The sequence below is a fragment of the Calonectris borealis genome, chromosome Z, assembly GCF_964195595.1.
Source record: "Calonectris borealis chromosome Z, bCalBor7.hap1.2, whole genome shotgun sequence".
Classification (NCBI taxonomy): domain Eukaryota; kingdom Metazoa; phylum Chordata; class Aves; order Procellariiformes; family Procellariidae; genus Calonectris; species Calonectris borealis.
The window spans coordinates 41,800,763-41,815,047 of record NC_134352.1 but is presented as its reverse complement, the minus strand read 5'-3'; the positions used below and the strand labels follow the sequence as shown (position 1 = coordinate 41,815,047).

Sequence of the window (14,285 nt, the reverse complement as noted above, 5' to 3'; positions counted from 1 at the left end):
AGAGTTCATAAGCGTATAAACACATCTATGCGTAAGAAGGAACTCAGAAGATAGGTAATACCAGTTGTCAGTACATTTGTATGTCTTTGCTTTGTAAATCTGTCTGATTTTCCCCTCTGCTTTTCCTTCCTTGCTGTCCTTGCTCTTTTTGCCTTGCTGCTTTTCCAAAATATTTCTAAGGAAAGTGTATTAGCATCCATTTTGCTTAAGGGTATAAATTACAACGTGATATAAACTCCATACATGTTGCAAATGTACTGCACAATTGCATAACGTGTGTTACTCTTCCGCAGCACTCTACTATTTATAGTCAAGTTTAATTAAGTCCTTGTATTTGCTTTTCTCTATTAGTACTAGTTGGAAAAGACCAGTCTGAACAATGATCTCTGTGGTGCACCACCAGATTTCAGCTGGCTTATTCTCCTGCTTAGTCACTCATATAGCATTTGAGGAGTATTTTCTCTTCAGCTGAAATGCTGTATCACATTTAGCTCCTCTTTCACCTCTTTTCTTTAGGGCTGCTTTTCTCGTGTGTCTCCCAAAGTTACTACTTCTATTGTGCTATGGCCAGTGTGCCCTTTCCTATAACAAGTGTTTATGTGCAGCTGAAACATGTTTACAGTGATCGATAGGCTTCAAATGCTTGCGGCTTTCTTCTACCAAGTAATTAGGTGCTGTTCCTTCACATTACAGAGTGGTCAAGTACTTTGAGTGCTGCTACTTAGACTGACTGTGGACTATGAAAATGTATTTCTCTGCCATGGACACAAAGCAGACAACTCCACTGAGAGATGTGTGTCTGTGTCAGCACTTGAAGTGTAAACTTGTTACTTACATTGAAAACTGTTTTGCCAGAGCTGTTTAAAAAAAAAAAAAGATAAATACACCTTTCAGATACACCTTTCCTGTGATATTCTCATCTTCATGTTGTTTGCCATTTCTTTTCAAAGCTCTCCAGTACTTGGAGGGCTTGCAGCTAAACAATATTTCTGGCATTCTGTCAGCACCTGTGCTAGAGAATTAAACATTGCAGGGCAAGGGAAGGAGCACAAAAATTGGTGAGCACTGTACAAGTATTTCCGACTTTAGAGCTTAAACAAATATGGTACGAGCTTATCAGTCAGTCCTGCATTCATTCCCTATCTGCCTGTACTCTTTGGTTGGCTGCAAAATTAAAATGATTTGGGGAACGGGCCCTTGTGTTCCCTAACATGCCCTCTGCGGGGAAAAGAAAAGATGTGCATGCACACTTAGAGAAACTCTACCTGGCAAGATACCTTGTTTTAAAGTATCCCAGTTTCTTTATCTGTCAAGATCAACGAGGATTTTTCCTTGCAGGCGTAATGCTGGTAGCTAGCACTAAAACTGCTGTTCCATGAAACAGGTTGTCTTTTCAATGTGGTACACAGGAAACACTACCGCTTCCCAATCACATCTGCTTGGAGTGCTCTATTAACCTATTAACCATGGCTTACCCCACCCTGCTAATGCTGAGAATAGGTTATCTCCTCAATAGGGTAAGTGTAATGCTTTGTGCTACTGACTCTCAGCTGCAGTACTGTAAGCATTATACATGCAAGAGAGGCTCTCAAGTGCCTCATTAAGTTTACTATCTTTTGCAAGACCATAAAGAGGGAGAGGGAAAGGAAGGGAAAGAGATTGCCTGCGATTTGGCATTGCAGCTGAACTGAAAATGTTGTTTTGCGTGATTTAGAAGGTGGAGAGGGACTTAATATAGCTATAACCCTTCACAGTTTGTGGAGAAGTCTTCCTTTCCTTTGGAAAAGACTCAGTTAAGTACTGCTGCCTCACTGAAGAGTTTTGTGAGAGTTAACCTTATTAGCAGAAGCAGCTCAGATGTCCCTGATGACAGGCAGTGGTACGTGGGTGGCAGTGGTGATTGATGGAGCTGACTGATGCTGAGATGCTTCTGAGGGTGGAAATCACCTGCTCAGTGGGCCTTCCCTGCTGCAGATCTCTAAGGAAAGACAGAGGTGTCCGCAGTCAGCTAGTAACTGTTTTATTGGGGAAAATGAATGGCTTTATGGTTGAGTTGCAGTTGCTTTCATGGGCTAATCTAATAGTATTATGTAAGACCCTTTCTGTTGAATTAGTATAATTCTAAAAAGGAAAGTAAACAAATAGTAAAAGCAGTTGGATCTTAATATATGACATTTTCAATATTGAGTAGTGAATACTAGATTTTTTAAATCGCAAAAAAAGTGCCTAAGTGTCAGAAATATACCAAGATGCTTTCTTACTCTGATGTCAGCACCTTTTCCTTATTCCTATCCCCTGCTCTCATTAAACTTGGTCTTTTGAATGCAGTCCTCAGAAGATGGCATGGAGAATTCCTCCAAGCTTGCCCTATTGTGGCAATAAATACTAGAAAATTGGTCCCTGGGGGTTACTTGATCATCTCTGTGTCCAGCTTGGACCTCTTTTGGAGGGTTCTTGGGGCAAGAGTTTCACTCCTCACAGAAGGAACTAGCTGAGAAGAGCTGGTGCAGAAGGCTGGGAGTGGGGAGGAATACAGGGTGTCTGTCACCCTTAATCACTGTCATCATTCTTCTGGAAAAAATGAAGGGACTTTGTTTTTTCGCTTTGATTCTAAAACATCCGTCTCTGTAATTAAAACTCCATAATTCATGCTAATGAGTAGTTGTTTTGTGATCCCGCTAAGCTAGGACCAATAAAGGGTGGAGTTACAGAGGCTTTATTGGTGAGTCCATCACCTCTCTGCATAACGTTTGCATATATACGTATGTATGTATGAAATGTAATGGTTAGGTAATGGGATAAGTACTTGTTCTGAAGCGGGTCTGAAAAATTACTGGATGTGGAGATGATATGCCAAGTGTCCCAAAAAGAGTGGATTTAGGATAGTAATTAACTGCCGGTTGAGTAAGAATTATAAGATCACAAAACAAATTACTGTTATTAGCAGAAGTATTTGTTCTCATGTCAACCTGTCATCCTGCTTCACTCTTTAACCAAATTCTGCTACATGGAAAAAAAATTATGTCAGATACTTTATGAAGTATGAGTTTGTGGTTTACTTGTGTATTTTTTTTTCAGTGTAATTGTCTCCTAAAATGGCAATCATTTTTTGGCCCCGCCCACTTTAAATCAAACCTACAAAAGCAGTGGAACTTAAAAAACTAAAGAGCTCTTCTGGCTTTGAAGACGCTGTGTGAATGAATGCTGGATCTGTGGAAGAATATTACTGGATATAAATGTGTTAGCCCATACAGAGCTGTCTTACAACATCTTGTTGCTGCAGTTCTACGGGTTAAAGCCCAGTAAATACCTTTTGATTTACACCTCTCTTCAGCTTTTAAAACAGGAGTTTAGAGGGAGTTGTAAAATGGTGTGGCTTAGGGATCCCAGGCATGAAATAGCCCCTTTGATTGCAGCTTCAGTGTGATCTGCATGTACAGCACATAACCTCACAATTAGTTGTTTGTTATTATGTGCTGAATACCACAACAGCAACAATAAGAAGGTTATTTGGTGTAAAACTGGCACTTATTCTAGATACCTGTTAGTTGATAACTTTCTTGCAGTCTTGAGCAATGGCAAAGATTTCTGAACCTGACAGGAGTCGCCTCCAGAGGCTGAGGACTTGTGCCCCTTGTCCAATTGCTTTGTCAATGCCCCCTTCCCTAGAAAGGGATCCCAGCTGCTTGGCTTCCCTACCCTCTAATTCCAGGCTACTGCCCCCGTTATCCCAGCATCAGAGCAGCCAGGTGACAACGTGCTCGCCTGGACGAGGGCTGAAGTCTTTTCGCATATCTCGCAGCTCACCCAGAGATAGGGATCGGGCGGTCACCATCTCATTTACGGGTTCTGCCTCCTCCTCCTCCTGTTCTCGTGATGGCCCTGGTTCATCTTCATCCCTTAGTAAACGAGCTGATTTTCTTGTGCATTTTCTTTTTCGTACAGAGACGACTGATACCAGCATGGGTTGGTTCCCTGTCGCAGGGGGCAGAGTAGCTGCCGTGCCTGCTGTGGGGGGTGGGGTAGCCGCTGTGCTTGCCGTGGGGGGTGGGGTAGCCACAGGGCCTGTTGCTTTGTCATCAGCTGCAGAGACGTTTCCTTCCCCTTGGGGGTTCTGAGTGGTGTTAAACAGGGCTCGGTAGGCGTGGGCCAGGCCCCAGCACACTGTGTCTCCCTAGAGTGGCCAGGGTGACAGCATACTTTTTCCAAACATTCTACTAATTTTTCAGGATTCTGCACTTGTCAGGGGTGAATTTCCAGAACACTGGGGGTGCCCACCGTCCTAGGCATTTGCCCATGCTATCCCACTCGCCCTGGCACTCATAACTATCCAGCCTTGGGGCAGATCTCTGGATGACATTCTTGAATTGCTTACTAACCTTGGATAAAACCACAACAATATTCCCCCCCCCCCCCCCATGTTTTTGTATACTGAGCATGATGTCACATGGTATAGAATACCCCATTGGCCAGCTGGGTCCACCACCCCGGCTGTGCTCCCACCGGTGCAAGCACCACCCAGCAACAGCCAAAGCATCAATGGGCCATCAACGGGCCTTTCACACCAAACCCAAAACACAGCACACCCCCAAGCTACAGGGAAGAAAGTTAACTCTGTCCCAGCCGGAACCAGGACAGAAACTTAGATAACTCTTAATCCCAGTCAACTTTTATAATTAAATATTCTTGGATATCAAAATGTATTTTATGTCCATGTACTTCAGAGTTACTTTTCAGTCCCAGCCTCTCCAGAGCTGATGTTAGCAGTAATTTTGTTTTTCAGTCTTTTGGGTTTTGTTATTGTTGTTATTGGGTTTGTGTGGTTTGCCTTGTGGGGTTTTTTGGGGTTTTTTTTGGTTTTTTGTTCTTTTTTAAATGAAACAGTAGCTTTTGCCAAACTTACAAGGTGTGCATTGATAAGAAGGTGGTCAGCCACATAGCATTCAAGCCTATGGATGAATGATGAGCAGAAATATTTTTCTTCCTCTATCAAGACAGTTTAGGCTTCTAGCCTGAAGGCCAGCCAGGTAGCCAAAAGGCAAGCAATGGCTTTTTACTTCCTTCTAGTCTGTGAGCTTGAGTAGCCGTTCAGAGTTGTGGTGATGCCTACATTTGTCTACTGCCCGACTTTGCAGTTTCTCTGGAACTGTGAACTTTCTGCAAAGCCGATTGCTTTTTGAATAAAGCTGAATATCTCTGTGGGGATGTGCATGTTGTGGGGGAGAGCAAGAGAATCCCTGCTTCCCTCCCCCATAAGCCAAGACCAGAAGACTGCGGTTCTCTGCAGCTGTGCAAATACCTGGGTGCATGCTCCACTCTGGCTGGCTGTCCCACAGTGCAAAATTGCTCAGACTTTGGAGATCAAACCCAGAGCTACTGTGCAGGAAGAGTTGTGGAGTTGAACTGAACCAAGCAGAGAGGGTTGATGTACCTGAGGGTACCCTGTCTAGCCCTTTGCTGCCGGTTTAGGGTGACACAGATCTTCCAGAGGTCCTGTGCCTTATCAGCCAATCCGATAATGAATGTCTTAAGTGTCCAAGAGCATCTCAGATAGCACTAGCTGACCAAGTCTAGGTAAGTGAAGCAGGTCTTCCAGCCTACAGGTAATGGGGAAGAGGATATGCTCTGTCCGTTGTGGTTTGTAATAATGTGTTGGGCCCTGTCTGGTGAACCTGGCCCTTCACAACTTCGTGCAGAATTGGGGCGGGGTGGGAGCGGGATTTAAGGCAAAGAATAATGACATAAAGCCGTCTCAGAAGTTCATAAACTGATGTCATGAAAATAATGAAGAATGAAACTTGAATGGTGATCATAACATTGAAATCAAACCTCAGAACTTGAAAAACTGTTGACTGCTTCTCTCAGAATTTACTTCTCTCACTGCCTGTTGCTGCATTCAAAGGTTTCCCAGCTGGTGATGGGTACTCTAGAGTCCCTTTCTAGGAGTTCATAGGAGAGGATCCATCTCTGCCCTGCAGGTGACAGTCATTTAGCCTTGCCCAACTGTGTGTCCCAGTTCAAGACAATGAGTCACTCCGGGTTCTGTATGGGGTCAGCATAGTAATGGTGGCAGTGGTGACCCAGCAACGTAAATTATTCTCAGCTGATCATCCCTCTAAATTCAAAAATCCTGAGTGTGATTTTCCCTTACAGCATTTTATTATCTTCATTTATTGCATAACACTGAGGCAGATCAGTTATCATCTTCTATTTTCTATCTGTCATGCATTTCTTAATTGCTTAATTACTTTGTCCATGTATTTGGCACATGTTCGTTCTCCAGTAATAAAGTAGTATTGTGCATTGAGTTCATGCTTGAGATGTGTAGCTTTGAGTGATTCCCACTTGGCACTTTGTCATTATGTGATGCCCTTTTTGCGGCTGATGCATCTTCCTAGAGATCTCTGTCAGCTGTGATTAATTAACCACTAATACAAGTTAGCTCGTCTTCCAGGTACTGGGTGGAATTGTACATGCCTACATGTTACATCACTGTGTAGATAGTCGAGCCTACTAGGCTTAGCTTTGGTTTAACCGCTGTTCTAAGTCTACTTTAGGGGACACCACTTCTTCAGTTAATAGGGTAGGCTGACTTCAGAAAATTTTCTCATTGGTATCGTTCTGTAATTCTGTGAATTTTTCGTACAGTGAAATAAACCAAGAACAGAATGCTAGGGAATCCTCAGCAAGAGATTAAGAAAACTTAAAAGGAAAACTCAGCAGTATTAGAAGTCCTGTTGTTGCTTTAACTCAGCATTAGGTTCCTGGAGATTTCTGATTTGAATGTGTGTACATCTAGCAGCAACAGGCTTATATGTCAACGATACCGTACTGGAGTCAGCAGCTTCCTGGAGTTTCTTCTGGTTTGTAATGCAATCACAGGTTTTTGTTCCTCAGTGCCTCGGTACTTTTCTCACCTTCAAAATCTTCCTACTTAACAAGATGATACAATAACTGTAATTCTTGATATTACTGTATTTAGTCAGTGCTTTCAAAACTAAAAACCAAAGCAGTGTCCTGAAACCCAGTATTGTTTTTAAAACTTTTAAAAAAACAAACTTGAGGATAGAATAAAGTGAATATTGACAGATCATATAGATTGGAAGAAACACTGTCTCTCTTGCAGAACAAAAAAAAAAATCCTCAACCTGCATATCAAAGGAGAAATCCAGAAACAGTTACTTTTCCCCAGTAGTCCCTGACGCACATTATTTGTCAAAAATCCAATGGTCTACAGGTGTTGTCTTTTACGTACAGATATGCTGAAATGTGTAGGTGTGTATGTTTGTGTGATATAAAAGCCGTATCTTAACTTACCTTTTTTGCCGCCTCTAGGGGTTTTTTTGGGGTATTATTCTAGCTTGCACAAAAAGCAGTAATGTACTTTAGTCGAGTTGGTAATTCAGGGGTACAGCTGTTTTCCCCCACTGTGGTAAATAGAGAATAGAGGCTGTTCTTAACTCTAAACTTCTTTTAATCAAATGCTCATCTTCATTCTTTCCCTCTTTTTTTTTTTTTTAGTGGGCAGTTTGCTGTAGTGAAAAAATGCCGTGAGAAAAGCACTGGTGAGCAGTTTGCAGCAAAATTCATCAAGAAACGGAGAACGAAATCCAGCCGGCGTGGAGTGAGCCGGGAAGATATCGAGCGAGAAGTCGGCATACTAAAAGAGATTCAGCATCCTAATGTGATCACGCTGCATGATGTTTATGAGAACAAAACAGACGTCATTCTTATTCTGGAACTGTAAGTAGCTCTCTAGAGACCTAGGGAGGAGTAACAGAATATTTGTCTTTTTCTTTTAAAAAAATAGACGCTTTCTCTGAGAATCGCAGTGATTTAATGGATGTTCCTTACCACCCCAAAAGAAGACAGGTAATAGCCTGAGAATTCTTCATTTTTGAGTCAGAGTTGTAGCTTCTTGATTTCTACACATATTTTTCACTGTAAACGTACTACAAAGGTTAAAAAAAATCCAGCATATTTAGGAATTTTTTCTGCTTGTTACTTTAATCATTGTTGATGTTATGGATTCAGAAGAATAGCTCAGAGCTAAATAAACTGATTTGAAGATAAGATCAGAGGAAAACAGAGATTCTAAGGGGAGGTTAGTTTAGCAAATTCCACTGTGTTTTATGTTAGTGTTCAGTAAAGTGGTATCACTGAATGCTTTCTGTCTTTTTTTAACCCACGTGACAGAGAACAGAATTTTCCCAGTTCTGTCCTGTTGAAATGTAAACTGAACTTTCATATCCTTATTTTAGTTCCCATTTTTCATCCAAGGTTATTGCTAACGGATTGAGGTAAATATGTCGGCAGAGAATACTTCTGCATTGTTTCAAGTCTGGCTTGAAGTTCCTCAAAGATTGAAAGTTTAGAAGTTAAGCATTACTCACCCGTTAACAATTCGGCAGTGTCTGCTGGTGGGATGTGCATGTCTTTACATAGTTTGCATTCCTGACACTGTATTATTGCCATACTTGCTCTGTATCAGTTAAATGTGCTTTAGAATAAGTATTTCGTGCAAGCAAATTATTTGGTAACAGAATCTTGGGCAGCACAGCAGTCTTTTCCTTGACTGTTCGTGTGATTTTTTTACGTAGGTTATGTCTTTCTGTTTACAAGATTTGGTAAATTATATTTCCACTTACCTTATAAGTATCCCTTAGTGCTTTCAGTAATGTGTAGATTTACAGTATAGATTTAAAAAGAAAACTGGGAAGTAGCTTTTGGAGTTTCATCTTTTCTATGGTATATACATGCATGATAATGCTTTGTAATGTTAGAACATACTTTTACACTTCTAGTCCAGCATGTGATGGTTTACTGAATACTTGTTGTAGTCTGGGTTGTTTTTTTAGTTCCAGAAGTATACCCTTGCATTAGTTTGTCAACTTTGGATAAATTAGGCAAGTATTTTTTTTAAAAAGCTGAATTATCATCCTGTGTGAAGTAAAACTTGCTTATATTCCTGTCAGAGTATCTACAACTCCTGGTTTTTGTTCTGAACTCTTTAAATGTGTCATGAATACACAGCAAAATTAGTGTGATGCTTCTTCCTCTCCCCACTTGATACTAGCTCTCACATTCTTCCTGTCTATAACCTTACTGTCAGTGTATCGCTGCTTCTGCAGTGCTTTCTTTCTGCTCTGTAATCTGTCCAGACGAAATGAGGCCAGTGTCTGGACTTGAAAGCTCTGATGAAGACTCGGTAATCATGGACAGTGGTAGGAGGAATGGGGCCGTTCTGCGCCCCCCCTTTCTACATGGGATAGGAGCTATTTTGGCAGCAACGTTGTTATGTGTGTCTCTGTGTACCCACTAATGTCATTGAATGTTGCTTCTGACAGTGTGTGTTAATATTTCGTAAGCTGTGTGAAGCTCAGCAAACTATTTGCATTGCGATTTAGCTTACTGTTTTGCCTGGTTAACAATCCCCATATAGTTTCAGTTGGAGACTTTTTTTTTCACTTTTCCAAACTGTTCTGAGGGTCTTTCAAGTTGAAGAAGTGCTATTTGAGGTATCACAAAGGTAATGCATTTATTTAGTTAGAGGGTTGAAGGGGAAAAGATGGCACGTTAGCGATCCCTTTGTAAACTGAATATACTAATTGTTGTAAAGTTTTGTAATTCTCAAAATCACTATGATATTATGTAAAGCTATTGAAAAGGCAAAAGATTGTCATTTTAATCACTTGCTTAGACACTTAAATATGTAATCCCTTTCTTCCAATGTTCTAATATTCGTATTTTGCCTAGGGACCTACTCCCCTGACATTCTTTTTCTTACAGAACAATTTCAAACAAACAGAAGTAAAGCCGAAAGCTCATTAAATAACCTGTTTTACTGTCCTCAGATTCCATCCTCAGTGACCATTCTCCCGTTTGATTAGAACGTGGCATTTTTCTTGGTACTTGCGTTCCTTTGACTACAACATGAGACAGTATACCACACACAGACAGGATTTTGTGTCACTTAATTTTTCTAGAATTTAGAGAGAAACTAAAAATCAACATTCCGGCTATGAATGAGGAATTCATAACAAAACAAAAACCCGGAAGAAACACTGATTTTGTATTGGTGAGCAAGTGTAGTAATGCGAGCAGTGGTGAGGAAAAGTATCTCTGGTTTCCGTTCCTGGTAGAAGCTGCAGCCCACAGACATCAAGCTACTGCAGCTGCTCTTTTGGTGGCTGCCAATAGATGTTAACGTGCACAGTCTCAGGGCAACAGCATCTGTTGCCTGTTCACTATTGATTTTTATCTCCTGGTTCAGCAAGAGGTTTGCGGTGTTGTGTGCAGCCTCCTAAATATTTTTCTGCATTATCCATCAGCTGTTTCTCGGAGGTGAGTGACTGACTGTGGAAATTTTCATTTCATTCCCTCACAGCAAATAACTACATCAGCCAGCAAAGTGTTCAAGGTGGCAATTTGTATGCAGAAATATGTGGGCAGTTCATTAATTATTGCACTGGCAAGGTCCTCATAACACTGAATGCAAAACAGACCTGCATATCAAAAACTTTATCGACATAGGTGTTTTTCTCTCAACTACCTTATGTCAGGAAACTGACCTACAAAAAAAAAATTTACAAAACATTTAATTTCTGAAACTTTTAAAATCAAATGCTTCCTTAAAAGATTCAGCAGTCACACACAAGCATGAGATATCCTTGAAAAGCCTTACTTTATTACAGTCTTTTGGTATATTTAGAGAAATTGGGCATATTTTCATATTTCTAGGTCTTACTTAGTGACAAGTATCTCCTTGATTTGGAAATAACCTTTGCAATGCCCACTCTGTGGACTCTTTTCATCATCTTGCAAGGAATGCTGTGCATATTGCATATGAACTGGAAGACACTGTCTTCCTTATCTAACTTAAAACTGTAATAGTTTTTTTGTGTTCTATCACACAAATAATTGAATTAGTCAGAATTTTATAGTACTTTTTTCTGTCCAGCTGCAGCAACTAGTCTGTGTTATATGTTAGTGATACTGAGCTATTTCCAGTGAGCTCTGCTGAAGCCATCATTTTGTCAGACTTCACAGAATAGAAAACACGGATGCCTCTGTTGCACCGTGATAATTATTTTGTTTCCTCAAGCAAAAAAACATACCTTCATTTCTGAATTAGAAATCTTAATTTAAAACTGTTAGCTCTTGTACCATAGTTCTGAGTGGTGAATACCTGTTTTTAAAATTCAGAAAAGGAGGAGAAGAAACCTTTGAAAGTCTTAGCTCAGAAAGAGAGGAATGACATTAACTTACAAGTGATTGTGCATTAAATACTACGTTTTATGCTTTTTTAAAAGTTAGTTCCTGTATACTTTCTCTAAAATTTAGTCCTATGCATCTCAGTGTCTCAGGAAGAGTTGCCACCTTATTGGTGCCTTCATAATATTAACCAAAACAGAACAGAGCAAGGAGAGGATGATAGATCAGAGTATAAAAATTCTGGTGATGTCATGAGTTGCTCATTGAAGAGTAAATAAGAGCAAATAACGATGAACTCCTTAAATTCCTCTTCTATCTTATTGGGGAGTTAATTTAACTTGTTATATTTATAATAACTTGGCTTCCAGAGAAGCTTGAAGTCTCTATAGAGTTTCTTTACTTTTTAGTTGTCTTTTGATAGAAATAGCTCAGAGGTTTTTGTTACTTTTACCTGTAAGTCATAAGAAAGTTGTTCTCAAGTGGCCTTGTACTGAATTTTGAGAGGAGGATTGAATCTTTGGTGCTTACTGGTATGTAACAGCAGGTAAGCAAGCTCTGCACTGCTGATTTGTAGATGTTTTGCCACCTTTTGACTTCAAAATCCTGAATTGTAGGCCCACAGATAGATGCACAGAGGACATGTAGACAGGTAAGAACAAAGGCTTGACAGGGCAGGAAAGACAGGAGCTAGAGCCAGTGTGACTCTGCAATGCACCGAGCGCATCTCGGAGGGAGAGCGCTTGGCTTCTGGGCTCTGCAGTCCTTGAGCAAAATGCACACGCTCTTGTATGCTAAACCTGAATGCTTTTCATACGTTAAATTTGAATGTCTGAGGCGCGATCAAAATACTATGGCACTCTGAAGTGCGTTATTCAGACTCTGAACACTTAGGGAACTTAAGTGATGAAAACCTAAATAGCAGCCGTGTTCGGGGGCAGGAAAGATTCACAGGAGTGTTCAGTCTCCCTCGTAGTGGGACTTAACTGGTTAAATCTTAGTCCAGGTTTTGGTGCCTATGTTCTTCTGGCTGGCCATTCTCAGGCCAATGCTTCTTGTTCAATATAATTAAGGAATTTAGGCACACTAAAGAGAGGATTTCATGACAGTTGGTGTCTCTAATAGGAAAACATGAACATGGACAAATGAAAATGACAAGGTGTCATGATGCAGTAACATGCCTTGATTGTTCTGGTAGGTAGTTAAAGAAAAAACTAAGTACAATGTTGTTCAGTGGGTAGGTAACGTAACAAGCTGGCAGCCCTGTTCTGCTCTTTCCAAATATTTGGTATTTTGTACTTTTGAGGAGTGGGTTGGCAACTGCACAATTCATAAAGGTTGTGAAATGAAGTGGATGTAAAACCCTTAACTTCAAATAAAACAGAACTAGCAATATTTCAGTCTAGTCCTGGGCTGACAACTTCCGTTTCGAAATAATGCAGGGAGTCATACAAGAGACATTTGACCACAGAATCCTTAGGGAAAACATTTCTTCTGCAAGTTGACAGAAAACATTTTTGGATTAGAGAAGAATTCAGCTAATTTATCAGATTGAATCTGCTTTAAAAAATGGAATAAATTGGTTCTAGAATTTTTCTTTAACTTTACTAGTGTATGTTGTTTTGAAATCTAAGCAAAGTAAATTAAACCTTGTAAGCTTCAACTTACTAGGTTAAGTTTCTTCAAACGAGGGGTTTGGACTTAGATTTTGGGGTTCATTTGTAGTTTTTTAACTTCATCAGAAATCCTTAAATAATCATTAATTATCATTTAGGTGCTATTACAATATGAGCGATGTGATCAGCATGGCATGTGACTGAGTCATTACGAGGTGACCACCCTGACTTTGAAGGTTAATTGGTTTTAAGTTCCCTGTGTAGGTTCCCGTAATGACTTCCTCTAAGATCTTGTGATCAGTTCCGTTTCATAGTTAAGAAAGCTTGGCAACTTGCAGAAGCACTACCCAGAAATCCTTTTTCCACAGGTGTGATGTATTTTCTTTCTCAAAGGGAGATACATGGGTTGCAAACACATCTGTCAGCCTTCCTTAGGGAATGCTGGGAAATGCTTTTGCTACTATTGCATTTTATAAGAAAGAATGCAGTTGACCCGAAGCTCTATTTTACTTGTATCAGTTCGGGAAACCTAGCACCTCTACCTAGAAATACCGGGGAAGCCACACATACCAGCTTTGCTCTTAGTGAAAATGTTTATACAAAATATTTCTAAAAACACGTGCTCCGCTGCTCAGAAGCAATATAAAATGTAGACATGTTATAACAGTGAAAATAGATTTACTCAGCCCTTATGGCTTTCTGTGTTATAACATGGTCAGTAATATAACCTGTCCTTTAGAATTAAGATGTGACCTTCATCAATCACCTCCATCCTCAACAATGATGCTCAACAATATTGAGCAAAATATTTGAACAACGTATTATGACTGCAAAACTGTGACTTAGTTTAAAGGTTTTATATAGGTACATTAAAGAATTAATGCTTTAAAGGAAAACAGTATGTGAAGGTGAACATAGAGGCTTTGCAGCCGTAAAGGGATTTAGCTGTGACTTGACCATAATCAAGGTCCTCTGTTAATCTGAAGGGGTATAGGTTGTTGCTCATCAGTTACTTGCTAGCACTTTGGAGATCAGAGTTGAGTTATGGCACAGATGAACTGTTCAGAAAACTGTCTGGTAGTTCCTACCAGCAAACAGAGAAGTTGAACGGAAAGGAGCCCTGCACTTCCAGAGGATGCTAGGTACAGATGTGCTCTGCAGGAAGAAACACTAGTGTCTGTCTGAAGTGCTCTGCAGGAAGAAACACTAGTGCTTGGTGAACCTCTTGCCTCTCCTCTCTTCAGGAAGCGATCTTTACCCAGCCGGTGGCTGGCACAGTCTGGTAGACGCTGGCTGCACGGGCCCCTCTGCAGAGCCCCAAAGGCAGGCTGGGAGTCAGTTTGCGCGGCTCAGGACACCTGCGCAATGATCTGGTTTTGGCCAGATTTCAACAGGGTGTTTGTGCACCAGCAATCCCAAAGCTAACTTAGAAACAAGGCTGGGGCATTGCAATGGAGG

The 14,285-nt window shown here is 40.6% G+C and overlaps 1 protein-coding gene across 2 annotated transcripts in view; it reads left to right on the top strand.

The window, feature by feature from the left end:
* The window catches only part of DAPK1 (death associated protein kinase 1), a 90,872-nt gene that overhangs the window by 33,183 nt on the left and 43,404 nt on the right, over nucleotides 1-14,285 (top strand). For both annotated transcript variants that reach the window (XM_075138133.1, XM_075138132.1), the window contains one exon: nucleotides 7,522-7,743. In XM_075138133.1, the coding sequence (XP_074994234.1) occupies nucleotides 7,522-7,743 (222 nt within the window). The remainder of the gene's footprint in view (nucleotides 1-7,521; nucleotides 7,744-14,285) is intronic.